This window comes from Ischnura elegans, chromosome 1 (assembly GCF_921293095.1).
Source record: "Ischnura elegans chromosome 1, ioIscEleg1.1, whole genome shotgun sequence".
Taxonomy (NCBI): Eukaryota; Metazoa; Arthropoda; class Insecta; order Odonata; family Coenagrionidae; genus Ischnura; species Ischnura elegans.
The window spans coordinates 118,240,968-118,265,413 of NC_060246.1; the positions used below are offsets into that span (position 1 = coordinate 118,240,968).

A 24,446-nucleotide genomic window follows, 5' to 3' on the forward strand; every position below is an offset into this window, starting at 1 on the left:
CCAGTAACTGATATATCAGGGACGATTCGCGGTATATCTGTATATAGTACTTAGTATTGATGTTTTTTCTGCCATATATTAAAAAACCAGCGAGATGAATGGACGGATAACAGAGTAATTATTAATATTATACAATTATACCTTCAGGCGAATAACAGCTTCGCGGCGAGAAATTACTAAGTATTGCAGGTCCTGTAACTTGTGCATTAGGGGCGATTCGCGGAATTTCTGCATTTAGTACTATGCATTAATGTCTTGTCTGCCATATATAAAAAAACCAGCGAGATGAATGGACGCATAACTGAGTAATGATAAATATTATAAACTCATACCGTCGGTCAAGTCACAGGTTCTTGGCGAGAAAATACTAAGTATTGCAGGTCCTGTAACTTGTATATTAGGGACGATTCGCGGTATATCTGTATATAGTACTAAGTATTAATGTCTTGTCTGCCATATGTTAAAAAATCAGCGATGTGAATGGACGCATAACTGAGTAATGATTAATATAAAAAATACTCCTACCGTCAGTGAAGCCACAGCGTATACATGAGTGTCTACGCTCATGTGGGTTGGTATGCATGCTTGGGTTGGGAAAACTGTGGGCCAAGGTAACACAACTGCTGTGTTTATTTTATGGTGTTGGGAGCCTCTGTGTTGAGGGTTACTGTTCTAATTGATCTTTATTAAGGTTTCATCATGCCCCGAATGAAGAAGCGGTGTTCAATGATTACCTGTGGCGTTGTTGGAGGGAAGCAATTCTCTTTTCCGAGGAATACTGTGAGGTATTTTAAATATTATCAAATCCTTCAGCTGCTAATTGGGATGTGGGCTCCCATTTGCTACAGTTTCCCATTTGGGCTCATCATTAGGCATGAATTCATTACTAATGTTTACCGGAGGTCACACTTTTTATGGACGTAACTAGATGTAATTGAAATCTCGCATAAATCTGCAGAATTACATAAACGGCTTCTAGCAAACACGTGCATGCATGTTTCTGAAAATGTGTGCTAACCTGTTATCAACCTATATTAATATATATTCGTATCTGTAGTGTACATTGATGAATTGGCTTAACATTTTAAATGGGTATAAATTAGATGATAAAGCTTTTGTGAGAGCCGTTACGAAAATTTTATATTTTTGCCTTTCACCAGCTGAACTCCAAACGTATTTAGTCGTGAGCATTTGTAATTTTTCCGTTTTTAATCAAGGCAGAGCGATGATTTGGCAATATTACAGCGAAATTCCTCAATTATGAACATAATTATGTAAAAGTCCGGGAAGATTTTCAAACATATTCAGCCTTTGCTCTTGTCTGAGGCCAACCCTTCAGGCCGTGGGAAAGGAATTGCGGAGGTTAGAACTGCATTTATTTCTAAAATGGCGTGGAATTGGGCGATTGTATGAACGAAATTAGAACGGGTTATTTTGCCATCTGACGTCCACTCATTCTCGCATGTGTTATAGCAAATCACCGCTTTACACGACGCAATTTTGACTGCGCCTTCGTACACACGTCAGATGGTGCACGTGTAAAATGGCCTTTATGAATGCCGTTTTACGCTGTGACAGTTTCTCTCTCTAAATTTCTATTAGCCTTTCATTAATACTGCAATAATGATATCATTTGGGAATGCAAATTATACTTAACATCGTTGTCAAGGATGGTACCTTCCTCTGATTTAGTACAAAGCCGTCGAAAAGGCATTGGCTTCATGATTTGTTTTTTGCAGTGGATATCTAACAATCAAACCATATTTTATAATTCTAAGAACAAGGGTTGATAAACATCTTAAGGGTCTTGTGATCAGCTATAACGATTACTGTTTTCATCATAAAATTTGATGTAAAGACTCGGTCATAATCCGTCATGTGATTATCCTTTTTTGTATTTTGGCAAATATTTATTGTGTTTACTCATTTCCCAGATGCAAATTGATCTGACATGTAATCTTGCAAGAGTTTTCTATATACTCTATGAACTATCTACGGACAGCGTCGTCGATAATCTCTTATGAAATTGCTGCAGAATAGGTTCTCGTTTATAAGATATATCAATTAAGTATATTATTTGTACAGTTACCACGTTTTCTCTGAATTGATTCCTTTTTGCATCTTTATTTTGAGCCACTGGGGTGCCAATACTCGAGCTCAATTTAATATGAACCTATTATCATGACCCTCCCGTGTCTTGTCCTTGGCAGTGGTGTCATCAATATAAAACTCAGCTTCTTCCGTGCCTTAAAAATTTTCTTGAACTTATCTTGCTCTGGTGCTCAGCTGATATGCCATGAGATAATCTCTAAGTGCAAATCTTCATGGTTTTTGTTAAATGTACGTAGCCTTCTGCTATCTGCATCTAGTTTGTTTCCCGAAATCTAGAATTGAAATCCAGCACTTGACATTTTCATCTCTAATCCTGTAAAACCATGGGTGACCATCAACAATTTTCCCAAGAATTTTAGTTGTGAAAGTAATAATCTTCATCCTGGAGGGAATATAGATGCCTGTAATAGAGCGTAGTAGCCTACTAAAGTAAAGAGCATTAGAACAATGCTCAGTCATAATTCCAAGAATAAAGTGAAAAATCACATCTTCGTCTGTAACTAAGAGGTCTGTTCAAAAAGTACCCGAAATTTTCGTTTTTTTCAAAAAAATATTTATTTATTCGTCTACATCAATGTGGTCCCCTTCAAAGTAGTCCCCCCCAGATATAATACACTTATGCCAGCGATTTTTCCAAACTTCGAAGCACTTTTGATATTCACTTTTTGGTATGTCCGTGAGCACTCTCAGCGATTCGGCCTTTATTTCTTCAATCGAGGAAAAACGCCGACCTTTCATGGGTCTCTTCAACTTCGGGAACAGGAAAAAGTCACACGGAGCCATATCTGGTGAATATGGAGGTTGGGGCATGACTACGGTATTGTTTTTGGCCAAAAAATTACAAACAAGCAACGACGAGTGAGCAGGTGCGTTATCGTGGTGCAAAAGCCATGAATCGGGGCGTTTTTTTTTTCGTATTGCTTCACGCAAACGTCGCATAACTTCAAGGTAATACTCTTTATTAACCGTACGACCTTGTGGTAAGAACTCTTGATGCACCATGCCATTATAATCGAAGAAAACAGTAAGCAAAACCTTGACATTTGATCGAACTTGACGTGCTTTTTTCGCTCTTGGTAACGTTGAATGCTTCCATGTGGACGATTGTGCTTTGGTTTCGACATCATAACCATACACCCATGTGTTGTTGAAGTTTATTCGGGATTGCCACCGGATAAGGTTCTCCATCTCTGCCGACGTTTCGATGGCCCAGTCGTCCATCGTCATCAGGGATAACAGTGAATATGGCTGAAAATATTTATCATACTTAAGGGGCATGTATACCAACACAATAAAAAAAATGTTGACAATCGGACTCTCCAGACCCGAGAAATTTAAAAATTCCGGGTATTTTTTGAACAGACCTCGTATGGTACCTCTCTATGTAGAATTGTTATGTTTATTTTTTTTACAAAGGTAGCGTACATATGCACTATATGACACCATTTTTGTGCAAAGTCGATCAAAATTAAGGAAATTGGATGTATTTAAACTATACATTTTTATTTAAAATTGAATAGTTAATGACAAATACATGCCACTTTTAACTCCATGAAATATTCAAAATAGGTTATAAATGTGGTTCTAACAATTTCAAAAATAAAATAGCTGGTATTCGTTATAATAGCTATTTTATTTTTGTTGGTATTATAATTCTTGCTTGAATAATGTCAAAGAGGATATGTTTTCTACCCAATTCTTATCACTTCCACTTGCTCTTGTGTACCAGAGTTGCAATATCATCGTGGATAAAATACAATTTCAGAGTAATTATAATGCATAATGAATGAACAATGCATGGATCACTTCCATCAGCTGGATACACGTTCAATGCTGTTCAGCTGTTTGGTCTCAAGTGAGTGTTATGGCCACTGTTACGAAGTGGTAAGGAGGGTGTGACAATCTGTGTAAACCTTTTTTTAATGGCACTTTATGAAAATCTTCTGATTTGGGCCTCCTGAAACCATTAAACGGATGCACAAATTATATTGAAATATCTTCACCAAAAGACAGAGCTGTAGTTCTTCCAATTAACCTGTTGTTTTCTAATTTACAGGCTATAAATTTGCTAGTTTTGAGCTCCTCAATGGTGTATGGCTTTATATTTGAATCACTAAAGGTACTTAGTTTTGATTTGAAGAGCTATAAATGTCCCATTCCTTCCTTTAATCCAGATATGACACCTCTTTATACCATGTACTGAAGCCACTTATTTCCAGTCTTTTCGTACCTAAATTTTTCTAATACTTCAAATTGCAATTGTGAAATTTGATTTTATGTACTTACCAGGGATGTACGAGTACTCAAAAATTTAAGTCGAGTAGTTGGTACTCAACTCAAGTGTTTCGAGTAGCATTGCTAATGTCAAGTCGAGTAGTGTCGGTTACAGAGCTGTCGAGGTCAGTAAGTTCAGAAATCTGCCTGCAGTAAGTGCCATCATGAAACTCATGTAATAATATCGTTTTTAAAATTGATAAGCTGTTTTAATGCCTTGGCCTGGGAGTTTCAGCTTGCTGTATATCGGCTTGGCAGTGCATTCAAGGTAATTGGAGTGGACTGCTGCATTGCTCATACTTTCTTATGCGATATTTTTATTCTCTACCCTATTTTCTTTGCTCAAACGCCGAGATAACACACAAATTTTGTTATGATTTCTGTGAAAAAATGTGTGACTTTTAGGTTTAAGTGGACAATGCCGGTTTTTTCCCAGTGTTTGTTATCACAAGTGATGCTATCTTTTAGTCTTTTTGATTTCTAGGTATGTCTGACATTAATTTTTGTTCATTCCTCTGCTTCATTTATTTTCCCTCTTGAACTTACAGAGCAAGGGTCACTAAAGTTGAATGAACGAAGCGAAAAATTAATATTTTTTTTCTACAAAACTAAAGCTATGTTCTGCATTTCGATTGCTTCCACCTCCTACATTCCAAGAAGATTCAAAGATCCATAAAAATGTTGGTATAATTTTTAATAAATATTCCCGAGGTTCTCAAATCTTGCAATTTTTTCTAAAAAGTACTTTTCCAGCCACACAAGTGTGCAGCGGAAGGCAATGTTCTGTAGGTAGCAGTACTGTAAAATGGAGACGTGAAAATATGCAGCCTAAACATATAGAACCAATGATTTTTCTGCATGAGAATTTGAAAGGTTGAAATATTACATTCATTTACAAATTTAATCTTTATCACAATTGTGCAAATTCCTTTACTCAGGACTCTTCCTAGTAGTTAGAATACGTATATTAATTAAATTTTCGACATATTTCTAGAGGAAAATTAATTTCAATTGTGCCCACGGAACTATTTAAGACACTTTCATTTTCATTGATCTCCTAATTTTCGTTTCCTTTTTACATCATGCTAAGCATTTGGAATAGAAAACTTACTAGGGGATTGGAAAAATGAGAATATGTTGGAACGTGCGTTGTAGTAATGTCTGGTACAGAAATTACCATACTCGACTCGATACTCGCCAGTAATTTTCAACTCGATTCGATACTCGACTTGAGATCAAAAGATACTACTCGCTCATTCGTATTGCTGACGTGATCAACAAAGGACTGACTCAGAATAGTGTGAAAATGCTCCAAAAAGCTGTAATGTATTTAACTTGTCTGTTTTGCTCAGCCTTGGTATATGGGGATAGTGAAAATGACTGTAAGAACCAAACACGGGTTCTCAACTAGCAAACCTTGACACTCACTCACATACACATGTAGTGTGATGGCTTCTTTTTTGTTGATGTCGCTTTGTTTGCCATCGCTAAGTTTTTTTCGTCGCCACTCTTAAGGTTGGGAGCGAGAGCGGCCATTTTAGGGTTGATTGAAAATGTTTCATTATAGTTGTTTTTTTTGTTTAGGAGTGTATTATTTTCTTTGTATCAAGAAGTATATTATGTAATGTTTGTGTAGTGATCCGGAAATGGAAGATTTCCATTTCCAAAGTATGCATAAACATGTTGTTGTGTGACGTCTCAGAATAGCCAGCTATGACAAACTATGCCTCGGGATTTGTACCTTTTCACTTTTAAGAACGCCTAAACTTCCTCTTCCCCATCCTTTCCCCTTTCTCTTGGACAAAAACATCCTGGTTCTACTTCCTTATATACGAGGGTGGTCTGAAAAGTTTTCAACCTAACAAAAATACAAAATATTTTTTCTGAATTTTTTTTTATTTTTCAACATAGTCTCCTTTTAATTCTATACACTTCTCCCAGCGATGCTCCCATCTCTGCAACCCGTCCAAATAGTACTCAGCGCTTTTCTGTGCAAAATAATTGTCTACGAAGGTGATTGCCTCTTCATTGGATGAAAATCTCTGTCCTCCGAGAGCGATTTTTAGATTGGGGAACAGAAAGAAGTCACTTGTGGCTAGATCTGGTGAGTAAGGTGGATGGTCAAGCAGTTCAAACCGTAATTCGTGGATTTTAGCTATTGCAATCGCTGAGGTGTGAGACGGTGCGTTGTCTTGGTGAAACAGGATTTTCTTTTTCTGCAATTGTGGCCAATTTTCCGCAAGTTCTGCCTTCAGCTTGTCAAGTAATGATGCGTAGTATTTTCCTGTAATGGTTTTTCCTTTTGCAAGATAATCGATTAAAATAACTCCATGACTATCCCAAAAAACTGTCGCCATCACTTTCCCAGCCGAAAAAACAGTTTTAGCTTTTTTTGGAGCCGGTTCCCCCTGTGCAGTCCACTGTTTGGACTGTATTTTCGCTTCGGGCGTATGGTGGTGTATCCAAGTTTCATCAACAGTAATAAGCCGGCGCCAAAACTCAGATTTATTGCATTTAAACTTCGCCAATAGAGCGTTGGAAATGTACATTCGAACAAGTTTTTGCTCTAACGTGAGCAAACGCGGCACCCAACGCGCGGACAGCTTTCTCATTCCTAAATGTTGATGTAAGATGTTACAAACATGTTCTTTTGATATGTTCATGACCTCTGCTATCTCTCTCACTTTAATTCGGCGGTCTTCTATCACTATTTGGTGAACTTTGGCGATATTTTCGTCTGTAGTTGCAGTTTTTGAACGTCCCGAACGTTCATCGTCTCCCAAGCTCTTACGGCCACGTTCCAATTCAGCTGCCCAAAACTTCACTGTTGTAAATGATGGTGAAGAGTCTCCATACACAGAATCCAACTCATCCTTGATTTGCGTAGGCGTTTTGCCTTTCAGAAACAAATATTTAATGACAGCTCGATACTCGAGTTTGTCCATTATCACAAAATCACTCACATCAACTCACTAAAATGACTGTTAAATAAAAACTGTGCGTCCAAAATGGCTGAAACTTTGGTTAGTAACAGTAAACAAATAAACAATTAAATTTCATAGCTTTTATTTACTAGTGTTGCCATCTTCACGTTGAGGTCGGAAACTTTTTAGACCACCCTCGTAATGGCATGGTGGAGATTCTATTGGGACTCAGAAACGCACTCATGGACTCACGCACTCAGTAACTCTACTCAGTCACTGGTCACTCGTCAGTGGTCAGTCAGCTATGTAGCCGTCAGTTGGAGTCAAAGTGCGGGCCGTCGGGCCCGTGCGACTTAAGCGCCTCGCTATCCACCTGTGCCATCACCAGCAGCTCCTCTCCTTCCCGAGGCTTTTGGTAATGTTCTAAATTTTGGCTATTCTGGATGCACAAATTCATCATCACCTAATGTATTTGAAAATTGAGATTTTAAATTTGGAAATAAACTTTTGGTAAAAACTTCAAATACTTGTGTCTTATCGCTTCCCGACACCAAGGGCAAGAACCCACATAATTCAAAGCGTGCGACCCGCGACTTTAGAGGTGGCGGGCCGCACCCATTACAGTAGGTCGGAACAATAACGGAACGACTTGCGAGAGAAATTGCGGTAATTAATATTGATTTGGGCGAGAATTTGCAGGTCATGACACATCGCGTAGCAACTACGTTTGCCATTTCGGCATGCTTCCGTCAATTGGAAGCCGTGTTGGCAGAGATCAGGGAGGACCTTATCCTCCTTGAACACGCGTGGGAGAGCACAATACACAATCTGCTTAGCCCTTACTTAACCCTGCTGACCTATTAACCTCATTAAAACAAATCCAGCCACAACTTGCGACTGGAACAAAATTTCCCTTCCCCCTAACCCCGGCTGAAATTTATAAATATTACGCACTGGCACGCTTATCTTACGCCATTGTAGCAGGAAAAATCAAAATTATGGCGGAAATCCCGATGCAATCGGGAAATCAATTATTTCGGCTTTTTAAAGTAGTGGCACTGCCCATCAGAATGCCAAACGTAAACGCCTCTATTGAAATACTGCCGGAGGCGCCCTATTTAGCAGTTTCGGAAAATCGATTAAGACACATGCTATTGTACGAGGGAGACATGAATGCTTGCACTTATGGCCCCTTGACCATATGCCCCCCTAGACAGCAAGTGATGGAGTATCCGTACTCATCATGCCTCTATGGTATTTACATGAGGGAGACAAACCCCTTAACTGTGACACCCGGATTACCACCCATGCCAGTCCCCGATTCTTCTGAAGCAGAGGCACTAATCACTGGGTCTTCAGCGAATCGCACCGCAGCCGCCTCCTGCAGCGATGCCCTGTGGGGAAGGAGTTGCTCAACGTCACAAAGACCTTTCTCGCCGGGACGGACATTGTCGAACTGAGCAACAACTGAGTTGCTCTGCCTACAGTGAGGGCCAGGTGCTAACATCATATCAACACCGCAGCCAACGCGTCTCGCCGTGAGCGGAGGACATCTACCGGATTTTGCCTGCAGGACGTCACTGCCAGCGGCCCCGGAGGAGACAGAATGGCTGTAACTACACTCGTCACCTACCCCAAGGCCCATCCCAGCGGCTACCGACGGGATGGTGTGGCGGCACACGTGCGCCCCGCCCCCCAAGCCCCGGCGGAGGAAGAAGAGACGGAGACGCCCTCGGAACCGGATAGCCCCCTACTCCAGCAGGGAAGGATACCCCCACCCTTATAAATTCATTTTTTTAAATATATTTTTTTTCTCGTCCTTTTGTTTAATTGCATTTTATCCGTATCACAAACTTTTTGGCAAGAGAAGGGAATCATAATTTTTTTGTATATATATTTTTTTTTGGTTGTGTTAAAATTCTGTACTCATTCCTCTCTTTTCTTCTGTCTCCAATTATAGTACTAATAGCAATAACAATGCCTGCCCATGTGCCCCAGGCATCAGAGAGGTTGTGGAGGTCGGCCGAGTGGTGGAACGAATACTGGGTGGTAGTGTTAGGACTGCCCTGGGAGGCTGACCCCTACGGATGGAGGGAGGCTTGGGAGTACGCCGGCCGCCCCGTAAAACAACGGGAGAGGGGCAACCTCAGCGGCCCGACATTTTGGCTACGATATGAGACTCGGGAGGAGACGGAGGCGGTGCTCCTCTTCGGCCGGCTGCCCGTGGCCGAGGTGCCCGACCTGGCAGTATTCCTGTGCCACCCCCTAGACATAGTGCGGGACTATTAAGGATTATGTGACTGTTGTGGGGGCGCATTTTGTTTGGTGATTAATGGACGGACTTGAGGGACGTTGTGTGTTTTTGTTTATTTCTTTTATGTACGGTGACATTTTGGGAAGGTGGGGAATGTTGTGGGTTGTGTGTTTGGGGATGTGTTCGAAGTTTTTTTGTGCATAAATATATGACTTATAGGACAGCAACTTGTTATTTTTTTTCTAATACTCTTTGCAATGGTACTTCTTCTTTTTCTGTCCTTTTTACGGGAACCTGTTGGAACCCTTAGAGTTCCTTTTGTAGGGGCTGTGGCACCAAAAACCCTCGGAGAGGCGGGAGGCAGGAGAGGCGGCGTACTGGGCGGCGGCTACCGACGGACTGGCTAATACTGGCCTAGCTGTAGATAGAGCGCAAGGAATTTCCCTGGAGGTGGAAGGGAATATGAACTTTGAATTTCGTAAGTAGCGGAAGTTATGGTTAATGTCGCCCACCAAAAGAGCCTGACAGCAAGGAACGAAGAGAGTGAAAGCAAAAGCAAGAGAGCCCGTGAAGCGGGTACTGACGAGCCAAGTAGGCGCTAGACAAGAGTTTAAGAAAATCACGGCATGCACAATCACGCCTTCCGTGAACAAAACTTCACCCTGAAGTAGAAGACAAACCTATTCTTTTCGGTTTACCTTTATATAGTGTCTCTAGAATGACGTAGAGACGTTCAAAAAGCCAAGGTGGGAGTAATTCGTGGAAACATATCTTTTAAACAAAAACCCCCCTTCTCGAAAGGTTATATTAGTGGTGCGAGCGTTATATTAATGGTGTTTATTCTTATTTGCCAGCCGATCGGTCATCGCCTTCCTTCTCCATCCTCTCGGATCTACTATTTTATGACAAAACAGAACTGTTTGTGCATCATCCTCTGCCTTGCAAACAGCCCTGTCCTTCACAAAATATTTTGTAAATGGCCTCTGAATTTTGGGCCACTACATTTGCATTTGAGTTAAGTGAGAAAACCTGTGATAAGAAAGTTACTAGTGTAATACAACTGTTCGAATCGTCTGGTTTGATAAAATGAATCGCAATGTAGCAGACGATCAAGGAAGTAGTGCACTGTGGGTTGGGAAAAAGGTTATATGTATAACCCTCGCCTAAGTTACGAGGGCCTCTCTCTCATGTCATCATTTTTACCGCCACCTAAGCTTATACGAGTGATCTGCGGTGCTGTCCGCCATACCACTCATAGCCCATACTTGGCCAACCACCATTTGCAAGCAACGAAAGCCAGGTGGAATCAACAGTTTGACCTACGAGAAGGAAAGGAGGAGGTTCTGGAATAAGAGAGTCCACTATGCAAGCAAAATGAGACCTGACATCAGGGGTCCTTCCAACAAGCAATGAGGTGCTGATGGACTGTCGTGGATTGCAGTAATTTGCCCTCAATTTTGCCTACCTCAGCATCCAGAATTCTTTTCCTTGGAAGAGACGATGCCTGAAGAACGTTCGTATGAATCCTTGCCATCATGTGTTACTCTTTCCCCCCCTCCCCCATATTTCCTGTGTTGAACGACGTTGATCATAAACTCTGAGCTATTCTATTTTGTGGTTTTAGCCAATCCTGCGGAAGCAGTGGGACTAACTATTGAAGTCGCAGTATTGTGCTTGTTCATTTCTCCATTGATTACTTTTTGCTCAAATTTTTCCAATGAACATTTAGCAAAATCGGAATCAAACCAGTAAATTTCCCGATTGTATTTTGAGGTGAAGCCGTTGGGGTAAAAGGGCATTTGTAGGAGACGTCGTGTTGCTTAAGGTGTATTTTGTCTAGGAGATGGCGTATGGTTTAAAAGGGCATTTATAGGAGAAGACGTGTGATTTTTAGGGTATTTGAGGAGAAGCCGTGTGTGTATGTGAAGTGAGTGTTGTAGGTGACGACATTGAATCATCAAGTTTATTAAATTTTATCTCAGGAATCAAAGGTTTCATCAGTCAAAGGTCAGCATTGTTAATTTCCCATCCTTCGAGTGCATTACTTAAGACATCAACGCAATTATCGCGGAACCCGGGTCAACCCTATTCATGCACTGATCCAATTAAATGTCTGATTCAAGGGGCATCGCCCGTTATTCGACGGCGAGGTCACTAAGCCGAGGCGGCCGACTAACAAATTCAGTTGTGTATCAAAATCAGCAATCCGTATCATTCACCCTATAAAAAAATCCCGCGGGAAATCCAGCATATCGGGCGGGATTGTGTAATGGGACCAGTACAGTAAATGCTCACACTAACTTACAGTGGATAAATTTCTGAGAGAATAATCTCAAAATGGAGTTGGTCAAGATTCAAACTGAGACAAAGAATGCCATAATACTATGCAATTCAATAATTTCTATGTTTTTATTGTTCTTTATGGTGACTGGTTGGAATGAGTGACTTGGTTATGTTGCCAGTGTAGTCCACTGAAGATATTATTCATATTGCCAGTCTTGTCGGGTGCCGATGCACGTTAGCTATTGGTCAAGAGTCCCTTGAACCTTTTTACTCCTTTTATTCTGAATAATTATTGTGATGACCCATGAATTCTTGCATCCCCCCCCCCCCTAACTTATGAAAACCGCTAAGCATTTTCATCAATCTTTTCCAATAATGTCAGACTTTTTTGATGTACGCAAAGGCCTCCATTTTCTTAACTGCAAAGTTTTAAGGCTGCCGATCTTGCTCCTCATCGTTCTTACTTTCTTCAAACCATTGAAAGTGTTCACAAAGAGAGGATGCAGCATCTTCCATGTACCATTCATAGCGATGCTTTTTATGTCTATTCCTGTAGCTGCAGTAACGTATACATTATGGCAAGTTTTGTACCCCTTCCAATTTTTTTTTTATTATTAATTTAGGCCTGCCTTGCATTTATAATAAAAATTTATTTAGAAATAGAAATATTTTGTGTGGTCTGTATTGTAACCGCCAGCTGTTGTAACCACAACGTGCTTGCAGGAGGTAGCTGCAGTTCAAAATAAGGCAGTAAATCTACGGCTGGCCTAAATAAAAAAATAAAATTTTAAATGTAATGTTGATGTTTTAGATAAATTTAACTGTTTATTTAATTATTTAATCAAGCCCTTGTGCGCTAACTTGCACTGCACGAACATTTGTTTGCAATGCAGGAGCATGTAGAATGGTTACATTTTGACTGAACTTCACTGCTCAACTACTTTAAATGTAGAGTCTCAGTCATATTTTTTCTGTCACTTATATTTATGTGTATAAGTAACATTCTGTGAAGGTTTCGCTTGTTTTCATCCAGTCCCTTTTTAGATATTGACCTGCAAAAATCGACATTAAAAGGCTTTCGGCATCGTTTAACAAGCTCTAGAGGAGTGCATTCTCAGTACTAAAAGTTATACTGCTAGTAGTTTTTTAAGTATTCAACTCAGCAAAAACATTTTATCAGTGAGTCTTGTTTCCTCCATATAAATTTATGGTGTTAAAAAGTTAGCATTGACTAATTTTTCCCAGGTTTTTATGGAAAGATTTTGACTGTATTTTATGTAAATTTTAAAAATGGTATCTTAAGTTCTTTTCATGCTGAACACCATGTTTTTTTAATTATTCTGATTTATTTTAAAATAGAAGTAATTTAGCATTCCTTCCAGCTGCAATAAAAATAATATTGTCATTGCCATCTTAGGAAAAATTTAGAACTGAAGTGTGCTATAATACATGTTAATGAAGTAATATAAACGTGGATTTTGTGATGCATTGCGACAACAAACGATTGAGAGAAAAAGGAAACAGCAATTTACGAAAGCAATATGAGATTTCTCAGGTTCTTGTTACGATCTATTATGTTGTGCAGTATTGATTACTGATGTGGAATAAGTCTCGTCATGTGTCATAATTTAATAATTATACAATGCAGTTTTTTATTTGCAATACACCAATGATTTCACTGAAGTGCAGAATGAAGAAAGACATGAGATCCTGAAGAAAGCAAGCAGAGTTCAATGCAGGAAATATCCAAAGCAAAAGACACGGACCGAGGGGCTAACCACCCAATGTAACACATTTTTGTAACACAAAAACTCTCAAGGCTTCCCAAGGCCATCCGAGATCCCGACCGCCAGCGGACCGAAATCTGACTCTGCATAAGGAGGGGCTCAGTCCTCCTCCCCTATCATGCTTTTCTTCACTCTCAAAGACCCCCTTCCACTCAAACAACTTCCCCTCAAATTCAAATTGCAGCGGTTGCTTTTGAAACTAAATGCCAGTGACCATTATCACAGAGTTCTCCATAAGTATCCTTTCCCCTCAAGACTATTTTATTTTCCTAGTCATATATTTCTAGTCCTCCTAAACCCCCAGGGTTAATTTGCATGTTTTTTTTCTGTCTTTATCTTATGTTCATAGTGATATGAATATTTTTTTTTATTAATAGGGTGAGCTACTGATAGGTTCTATCTTACCATCAGTGTCAAAAAATATCCCTTTCCCATTACTGGTTTGTCAGCAAAATGTGTGTTAGTGATTACAAGATTATGCATGGGTTCATCTGTGGAAAAATTTGAAGTAGTTTCTTTTGCTGTTTTTGGACTAAAAATTTTGTTTCTTTTTCTTTCATGTGCCATCATCATTCATTAGAGCCGAAATATGGAAGAAGTTGTGTGCAAATCCTAAGCTTGATAGGGTGTGTGTGTCAAGGCTGTTTTACCAGCGTTCTGTGTGCAAGAAACATTTTGCAAGGAATCAATTCCAAAACGATTTGATGGAAAGGCTAATTTCTAATGCTGTTCCCTGTCTTTTTTTACCCTTTTCAAACTCTGATGGTACAATATCATGTACATCTTCAAATCTTCCTGAAGATACCAAAGCTCCTAATAATAGTGTTGTGGAGTTAAATTGGACACTACCCGATGAAAATCAAGCTTACACAAATGGCATATCTGAGTTAAGTTTTTGCAATTATAATTTAGGGAGTTTGTCTCTTCCATTGGGGTCTAACTTTACCACAGCCTCAGATCGACTGGCTGAATCTGAAACTGTTAGGGATTCAAATTTATCCCTAGTAAATACTCAAAGTAATGAGGACGTGGGTGCTGTCATTGATACCAAGGGAGTTTCTGCTTTAAATATATCAGTGAATGATTTTGAGGGTGTCACACCTCCAGTAGAATCTGTGGTGGCCATGTGCTCAGATGTTATGCCTAATTCGGAAAGTCAAGGGAACCAGACTTTGCCTGTAGTAAATGTTGGAAACAATGAAGGCTTACAAGCTGTAATTGATTCAGAGAAATTATCTAGTCAGATAACACCTTCACGTGTGACAGGAGATGGAAATGATGAATCTAGTAATGAGGATAATGATTTTGGTGAGAATATACCGTCCTTTTTACTGGATACTCACTCAACTGCTCAATGTTTGCATGGTGACCAAGGCACTCAGCTGCCTTTGTTAGATTCTACCTCAACTGAAGGGTTTATATATCCCTTAAATAATTACTATAGGTACACAATATGTCGCCTTTGTTTCTGCTCTCGTGGTCCCCTGACTGGCATATTTGAGGAGAGGGATGGAAATGAATTCGTAATCAGTGAGGCTATTGAGGATTTACTCCAATTTAAGGTGAGTTTTCCTTCAGTTTGTATTGCCTTTTACTGTTAAGGCTGCTACTTTCCAGGAATAAATTACATGATGCATACTGATTGATGCCTTGTATGACATTGATATCTCTATTTTTGCCTGTTTTGCTTGTCATTTTCTGGTGATTGATGTATTATCTTTTTTCAGGTGTCAAAAGCTGATGATTTTCCCCTTTTCATATGTCATGAGTGTCTGAAACAGTTGGTTTATTTCAAGAAATTTAAGGATAAACTATGCAAACTTAAAAAAAAGTTTGAAGAATCCTTACAGAAGCTGAGGACAAGTAGCTGTGAGAGTGATAAAGATGCCGGTGACATGGCTTGTGGCCAATTTGAGGGGCTTAGTGATGAAGGACAGAGAGAAACCGAGGAAGCTGCCATTGTAGAGCATGCAAATATGCTGAAGGATATGACTGAAAACTATTTGCCTGAGGATTCAGAGGTAATGACAAGTTATCACATTATTCACTCCTGAATTTAGATTTATTATTCATTAGTGGGGGGAGTGTGGTAGCTTAGTGGGTAGAGATTTTGGGTGGTGATTGAAGGGTCTGAAGCTCAAATCCTGGGTGAAGTATTTCTGCACCCCCAAATAAAATGCTCAAAGTGCCAGGTGGCCAAGGAAAAGGAGCTGGACCACCTACCATGAATGTGTGGTTTTTTATGCCCCTGCCTATTTCTTGGGTGAGCTCTAATCCATGCCAATTACATGTCTGGTTGAACCACTTGGTCTATGAAGTCCTTAGTATTGAGAGCCCCGGATTAGATTTTGGAATCCTGTGAAGCATTCTCGTGGGAATTTCTTTGTGGTAGTGGTTTAGAATTTGACTATACCTATGGCTCTTCATGATATTTGATTACTCTTTAACACATGAAAATCTACTCATGAATATATGTATTTATAAGAACTACAATCTCAAACCCATATGGTATCTTTATTATACCATTATGTCCTTGTATTGTTTTGTTTTTTGACAGGGATTTTCTCAGTCTGAAGATGCCTTGACAGACTTGGAAGATACTGGAATGGAAGAGTCAGATGCATCTGAGACAGAAACTAAGGAGGAAGTACCTGAAGAAGAAAACAAGTGCTATGAATGTGGCAAGACATTTGAGTTTAAAAATATTCTTACGTTGCATCTAAAGGAGCACAGGAAGGATTGGAAATTCATTTGTAGATACTGTGACAAGAGGTATGGCCTTTTATAATATACTTTTACTTAAGTGATTTAATGTAGAGATGTGCGAATAGTATCCGTGAATACTCGAATACCTCGAATACTAGAAAATATTCGATATTCGAGGTCTCGAATAATTATGCTAAAGGTACGCTCTCGAATACTTAGAATACTTTGAATTTCGCGCTGTACACAATCACTGGTAGTTGACTCGGAAAATAAGAGAATAATAGAATCGTGTTTCACCCTGCCCTTTTTCTCCCCCACTGACCTTTTCTGCCTATCTGCTTCAAAGTTCCCCATTTCTGGAGGTCAACTGCTGCTTGAGTACCGTGGGATAGTTACATTAGCGCGTTTCCCAAGACCCGCTATCCCCCTCCATTCAGCACTAGCCCCCCCTCTGAGGCTTTCCTCTTCTCTGAAATAAAAAAAGGTCCCAGCTTGCGCACCGATCATATTACGAAGACCTTAGCTTCGAAAAAAATATCAAGGTGAAACTACCATAGGGAGAAACTCAGTGCTGTGGGATAGCAACAGTAGGGCATTTCCCACGATGTGCTATCCCCCTCAAGGTCCCAGCTCGCGCAGGTGCAGGTATCCTATTATGGAGACCTTAGCTTCGAAAAAATATCAAGTTACACGAGAACAAGAAAAATGTGTATCACGCCCTCCCCCTTTTCTCACCCAGTGACCTTTTTCTTCCTACCTGCTTCGAAGTTCCCCATTTCTGAAGGTCAACGGCTGCATGAGTCATCTACTAGCCCAAAAGGTGTCTAACAATGACTTTCGGCAATTGGTATTACATCTCTATTGGATTGAAATATTAGTAATGTGAGCGTAATTTAAAAAAGAATAAGACCAAACACAACGTATTTCTGACTTAATTTAAGCATTTTACGGAAGAAAGTAAATGTTGGAAAGAGGAAGAAATACAACGGAGACTCAGCATTCTGGCGAGACTCGATATGAGGATATGAGCAGCAGAGCTTCTCGGAAGTTGATGCGGTATTTTTTTCCGAGAACATATATCAAGTTACAATTTATGAGTTATGCTATAAATCTCTATTGTCACAGTCACAGACGAAGGGATATTTTCTCAGGATATTTGGTTTCTCCCTGATAGCAATTCTAATTCATCTTCTTATCTAGTGAGAACTTCCAAAGATGGACTGAAAATAATTGAAGAAAATCCGGGGGAGAAGCGCGTGTACCGTATATCTCCGAATATTGTCCCCCCCCCCCTAATTTTGAGACCCCAGTTTTGGGAAAAATTTTAAAATGCAAAGGAAGGCAATTTTCTGTGGTTAGCAAGCTAAGATTCTAGAGTCAATGAAAACTATTTTTTTCTGTGAATATTAAGAACAAATCTGTTCACATATTTTCCATCACAACAAAATAGCAATACCTAAAACATGTTGTGATCCATTGCATGTATCAGTAATTTATAGTTCCTTAACCAGATGTAATGAAGAAATGAGAAAATTTTTCAAGTATCCAAGGCTATTGTATTTTTTTAAACATTCACAAATTATTAATATTTTTGATTTCCAAATGACTACAGACAATGTCAATATATAAGCTTTAACATAAAGCCCATAAACAGCATTGCATTTGGCCCTGAAACTTCCTTAGATCCAGTGTAACACACCCAAGTCATCACAAATCCAAGTGACTAGAAGAATTTAGGAAATCTAAATAAAATTGTGTTAAATAAATTATAAATATTATAAAAATATTGCCATCAAATGCCTGCCGAGCAAAATAATTAAACTACAGGACTTACAAATATCAAAGTAATAAAATTAATAAATAAACTTTTTCCAACAAACATTAAAACTGAAAAAATATGATATCAATTTTCAATGCCTCGTTGCGAATCATTGCATAAGTTACACAAAGAGCTTCTGCTCTACATTTGCGCACAAATTCGACGATATTTTCCTATAATTCTTTGAATCTGCCGCATTGAGACCCCCGAAAAGACTTCGGCGATGTATTAGCGCTTTGCAAGCGAGGTTCTTTCCGCGCCAAATTTTTCAGCCGCCATGTGAATACTATGATTTACGGCGTATTCTGCAACGGCTATTTTTAAATTGGGATGGAAACTCCGTCTTTGATGGCTTCTAATCTGCCGCAGGATTGATCCTCATCTTTCTACTTGATCCATCACCTCACTGTTGAACGTAAAATTATTTTTAATAAAGAAAATATCACGGAAATAATTGCGAAACATTATGTGACGTAATTTATCGATCCTACTTACTCTGGCGAATTGAAGATATTCCTCCATAAATTGAGTCGCTGGATTTCGATTAAATGCAGAAATGCCGGCGCTTCTGGTTTAAAGCCATTGATTATTGCACCTTTTCAGAAACAAATGCATCAACTATTGCGCATTCTTGTTCTGTGAAGGCGGTAAAGGCAGTGGTTGGCAGTGGTTGTAAACGCGAACCGCACGGGCACATGGACGTATAGTAGCTACGGATGCAATGAAATGCGAAATCGTCACAAAAGGTTCACTTTATGTGTTTATTTTTCGCAATGATTTAAATCGTGTAACTATTAAATGAGCGACGGGTACATATACTATTGATTCAATTCTAGTGTTTGATTAATTTAATGAAAGTGTGTGTTTAGTTTTGATTATAATTATTTATTGTTTTGCGTCATAAAGTGATCAGTGTCGATTGAATTATTCTAACAATACTTTTCCAAGAAAAATTAACGGCTACCAGATGGATTCCGTGAAAACGTATATTCGTTATGCTATTTGAATCGTATCTTCACATTTGTGGTAAAAATTGTCTTAATTTCCGGTAAAACGTGGCAGTATGTATTCATATCTCTGATTATAATCCTCATAAATATACTCAAATAGAAAGACTACGAGAACATTAGCCATTATGCCGTTATTTATAACTTGATGATCACCTTTAGTATGCTAAACTAGATTACACTCGATTATAGTCCCCCCCTTACTTTTCCTCGGCCATTTTTGGAAAAAAAGGGGGGACTATATTCGGAGATATACGGTATTTTGCAAAACGCCTCAGATTGTCCGCTAGCACTTGACAGCAGCAGTGGGGGTAAAGCGAGCTACCTGTTGAAAATAAGAAGTTGGATGAAGCCGAGTATCAGATGGGCGTGCTGCTGAATTGGCGTTTAGTAGATAAGAATGTATACATCAGACAGAAATCCATCGTAGCAGTGTAAATGCCGAGACGGCATGCAATCATTTTTCGCGAGGTGGTGGGTCCCCTTAGAATATTTGAAAGAGATGTTAGTTGAATCAACTATATGCAAAATTGTTTCCTTAAAATTAAAATATTCCATTAATCAGCTAAATTCCTGTTCGAATCCTTTAAAGGAAATCAAAATTACTCCCCAAAATCTTGTTTCCTGCTGCATAGGCAACCGAGTCAAACATTCCCGCGTTCATCGTTTAGTATTCGAGGTATTCGAATATTCGAGCAATGATTTAATATTCGAATTCGATATTCGAGTTCGAGAAATCTGCTATTCGACCCATCTCTAATTTAATGTTAAACTTTAAAATGAAATTTTACTTGAGCTGTCGTAATAGATTAAAATCATTGTTCTAATACAACTTAGAGGTTACATTTAAGGTTAGTGTTTTGGAAAAATTAAAAATGTACACAAGGTCGAGATGGGATTAAAAAATGGAGCATTTAAAAAAATCATTTTTTCCCTTGAGCTGAAAAAAGGGAAGGAAAAGATTTTTTTTTGTAAAATTTAGATGTTGTATTCTGTTGGGTTATTCTGATTAATGTGCTATCCTGATTGGTTACTTATCCGCTGGCCCGCCTAAATGCCTTATATAGAATATATTTTTCAAACAATTTATTAAGAAAATGTAGTGGTTTATTTCCAACCTGCCATGCGTATTGTGGGGAAATACACATTAATAGCCTTGAAGAAAAAAATTCCCTGGACACGGAATCAAAATATGTTAAGGGAAGTCCCTTCTGACAATGGGGAACTTGCATGGGTCGTCATTTGCTCTAAAAACTATTGGGTCATCAAAAGATTCATAAATGTAGTGAGCGACACAACCCAGACTCTCTTATTCCAATTCCATGTCAACTCAACCAATTTTTGGGGGGTCCCATGCTCACGATCTCAGATTTTGATAATTTTTTCCCTGTTGTTAGTTTCAACCTTAGTTAAGAAAAATTCAAAATATTAAAGACCCATTGCAAGTATTTTCCAAGATATGAGTGTTTGAAGTCAATGAGGCACACACAAAAATTCTGCGCACCGGTCAAATTATTCAAAACTACCATATTTGTGCCCCTGTAAAACCTAAACCAATCGAGTGAAGGTAGTAAAACTTTTAGAGGCTATTAACATGCTGCTATAGTTTTCAAAAATGTTATCAAAACGATTTTCACTTGAAAACTTTTTTTTCTATAAATGTTCAAAAATTGCACTTTTGACAAATTTCGACATAAAAGTAACATTTTCAAATACTTGTAAAAATCACATTTATCAAATGAAAGCCATAAAACTCTCTGTAAGCATGGTAAAGACCACCAACTTTAATATAGAGAGGTTTTGGGCAATTTTGGATTTATTTGTTGATAAATCTTATGAAAATCATCATTCCGCTAATGTTTTTTGTTGAAAAATGCCACTTTTTCAACTTCTAATAACAAAAAAGGGACACCAATTAGGTGACTGAGTTTTTTAATATAACTTGCACTATACCCCCTCTTTCAGGAAAATTAAACCTGAAGTTGCTCCCATGATGGATAGTGCTTCTATGATTTATTTTAATGATGGTTGTAAAATGGCGGGCTACAGCACTTATGTTTCAGGGCTTCCCCCAAAAGGGGAGTTGTATTTGAGTATCAAAGTTCCTGTAAACCCCTATCATTCTTTAAATTTAGCAGGCAATCTATTTTTAATTTCCAAATAGTATAAAATGGAAACATTTTAGCAAATATATGGATTACGATACACACCTTGAGCGAAGTTCTACTTAAAACCATCACTTTTGTAACGATTTAAAATGCATTCAGATGATGGCTGTAAAACTTAACCCAAGTGTGTACTGATGGCCTTTGCTATGGCTTTTGGTAATCATTGGATACTCCCTTTTACTCTTAGGTTCAAGACACTGATAAATCTAAATAGCCACATAGTCGTTCACTCAGACTACAAGCCATATGAATGTGAACATTGCGGTCTGCGATGCCGCCTCAAGGCATCTTTAGCCAAGCACAAAATGGTCCACTCTGGTGATAAACCCTTCCTGTGTTCTGTGTGTGGGTTGAATTTTCGGGAGAGAATTCAACTCAAGTATCATATGAAAGAGCACTTGGGCAATAAGGACTACAAGTGTTTGGAGTGTGGCAAGGAATTTTATTCTAATGCAAGACTTAAGAGTCACATTGCCATGAGTCACAAGAAAGATAAGTCTTATGTGTGTGGAGACTGTGGGAAGTCCTTCAAAAATGTGGTACATTTAAACAACCATGTCACTTGTGTTCACCAGAAGGAGAAGCGTTTTAAGTGTGGTATCTGTTCAAAGCTTTTCAGCTTAAGATTATACCTGAAAAACCACATGAAAATTCACAATAGAAATAAATTGTGATTGTTTCAATCATCCAAAGGTGTATTATTGTGTACAATTGTTAGGGACTGGAGAATAATCTTGGATATTTATATATACAATAATATAGAGAGCAATTTAGCTATCTTAAGTTCTGGGTAGAAACTCCAGTCCATTTCATCCAATTGGTAATTAAACTTCACTTTTACATTCCAAGTAAGTACATCAGTTACAACCATGTTTCAACAATGTTACATAAGTTCTTATCAACGTGATGCTATTGATAATATGTAGTAATATTGAAACCATGTTCAGGAATAAGTTACATAGTTAGTAATGTAAAAAGTGAATATCATCTCCCATTTTGTGGCTCCACAAAGGTAAGTCATAAAGATTGCACATTCATTGCTATTTGTCTTTAGTTAGGTTTTTGACTCTTTTCTTTTATATTGAAGTGCATGCTAATGGGAATGGTCATAAGTGAAGGAAGTTGGAATTTGGTAGGCTTCTGTTCAAGATTTCGAACGGACTGAGAGACACATTGGAATGGTGTTGCTGCTAGGAAGTAGCTCCACCAAAGAGTAGCTATTTTAACTTTAAAATTGCCACACTTGCCTCAATTATGAGGAAGCCCCTGTGCTCTCTCTAAATTTACTTCATCTTGAGTCTAGAGATTGGTTAACCATTCCCCATATAGAACGAGGTTGCTTTAAGAAAAGACAATTGCATTAAAATGAGTACTTTCAAATATGTTCTCTTAAAGAATTATGGATTCCTCATTCCAAATGTTTATAATTTTAAGCAAGTGAAATGGATCTGTAATGAAAAAACTTTATCACGATATAAAAAACAATAATCATTGAGCATTATCTTAGATGCATCATTAGCATTATTTTATGTGCATCATGATGCAACTTTAAGGAGTCAAAATACAGCCATATGTAGAGTGCAACCTACAAACCACCTTAAAATACACCTTGGTTGCAGAATATGCTTTAAGATATAAGAAGAATCAAAATTCAGAATTTAGTCATGCATTATAAATGTTGTCTTTAGTGATCTTAGGTCCTCAAATAATAATTTAATACATCAAGAAAACCCATGTTAGCATGGTTTAACACTTTCATCTATCTTATCAAAAAATTTCTAAAATTCATAATTTTCTGCATTTTGGGTCATTTTTAATTGGGTTATATTTTGTCTTTGAGTAAAATTGTGTAAATATATAATCCTTTGTGTTATTTATATACATATGTAATTGATGTTCCTTAATTCATGGATATACTTGAGTTATCTTCATAGTCTTGAATAGGTATATCACCTGTTATCAATAGAAAATGCTAAATGTTTAGCATCTCTTGAAAGAGCTTGAATGTGGCCTTTTGGGGAATGTCCATATTCCAATTATTTTGGCCCTGTACAATGCCCCATGCCCCTATACAATGTACCATTTGTTCGTGGTCCTTTACTCTCAAACTGCCATTTACTCGTATACAGAAGCATACAAGCAGGCAATGGACTGTGCAAAAAATCCACTGAGAAAAAGTCATTTGCCTTGATTGGGAATCGAACCTGGATCCCTCGATTTCTAGTTGCATAATATGCTCAGCAGTCCATATCACCTTGTCCGGTGTAGTCAACAAATTTCCACAGGGGAGAATGCTGCCTCGTTAGCTGAACTGTTAAAGTACTTGGCCGGAAATCGAGGGATCCGGGTTCGAATCCTGGTCAAGGCCAATGACTTTTGCTCTGTAGATTTTTCGCACAATTTGTACATTGCGGGTGACTCCCATAAAGTGATCACTGTGGCCAGTTCCTGTATACTTAAACAAGGCTATGGACTGCTGTGTAGTTACTGGTGATGCAGGAATGCAGGCTTTATTTATTTTTGCAGTTCATGAAATTTATTTGACAGCTTTATTGACTCCTTTTTTTTTTCAAGAATTATGCTGTTGAGATTTGGTTTTATTGTGTTATTTAATCTAAAATAAAAGGGAAGTGGTTCAAAAGGAAGTTTCCTATTGATACCTAATAAATAGGGAATTATATTTTCAGCATCAGGGTGTCCACTGCATACAAGTTTTTAAATTTCATGGCTTTCCTCTGTTTTCTTGGTCAAAATATATTTTGAGATTTTTATTTTGTCCAAATGTATTCATCACTCAAGATATAATTTGTAATAAAATTACCAATTAGCCCAGGGCCTAAATATTCATTTATATTAGTTCAAAAATCAGAGCTTTTATGGGTGACTTCAGATATCCTTTTCCTTAGAATAAGGCATATCCACATCCTGCCCCCTCTTAAAACCAAGATCGTGGCAAGGAAATTCTTGAGTGGTTTTTCTACGAATACATTCTGGAGGGATTCAATTGGATAATAATAATAATAAAAGGTCTTTATTCGGGCGAGGTTGAGACTAGGAAGTCCCCTCTTCCACCTAACCTCTCTATAAGGTGTATATAAAACTACCTCCAGCA

General features: G+C 38.4%; 1 protein-coding gene across 1 annotated transcript; it reads left to right on the forward strand.

Annotated features, from left to right (window-relative positions):
- The first annotated feature begins 615 nt into the window (after positions 1-615).
- Positions 616-22,020, forward strand: LOC124168818 (zinc finger protein 436-like). Its single transcript, XM_046547145.1, has 5 exons — positions 616-785; positions 14,215-15,196; positions 15,362-15,655; positions 16,192-16,406; positions 21,522-22,020. The coding sequence occupies exons 1-5, from the start codon at positions 700-702 to the stop codon at positions 22,006-22,008; spliced, it is 2,064 nt and encodes a 687-aa protein (XP_046403101.1). The 5' UTR covers positions 616-699; the 3' UTR covers positions 22,009-22,020.
- The last annotated feature ends 2,426 nt before the right edge of the window (positions 22,021-24,446 follow it).

Excerpts from the sequence above, each read along its gene's own strand:
- LOC124168818 (XM_046547145.1), top strand. The coding sequence starts at position 700 with ATGCCCCGAATGAAGAAGCGGTGTTCAATGATTACCTGTGGCGTTGTT. Across the intron at positions 15,197-15,361 it reads AGGATTTACTCCAATTTAAG|GTGTCAAAAGCTGATGATTT; the intron begins GTGAGTTTTCCT and ends ATCTTTTTTCAG. Across the intron at positions 16,407-21,521 it reads TGTAGATACTGTGACAAGAG|GTTCAAGACACTGATAAATC; the intron begins GTATGGCCTTTT and ends TTTTACTCTTAG.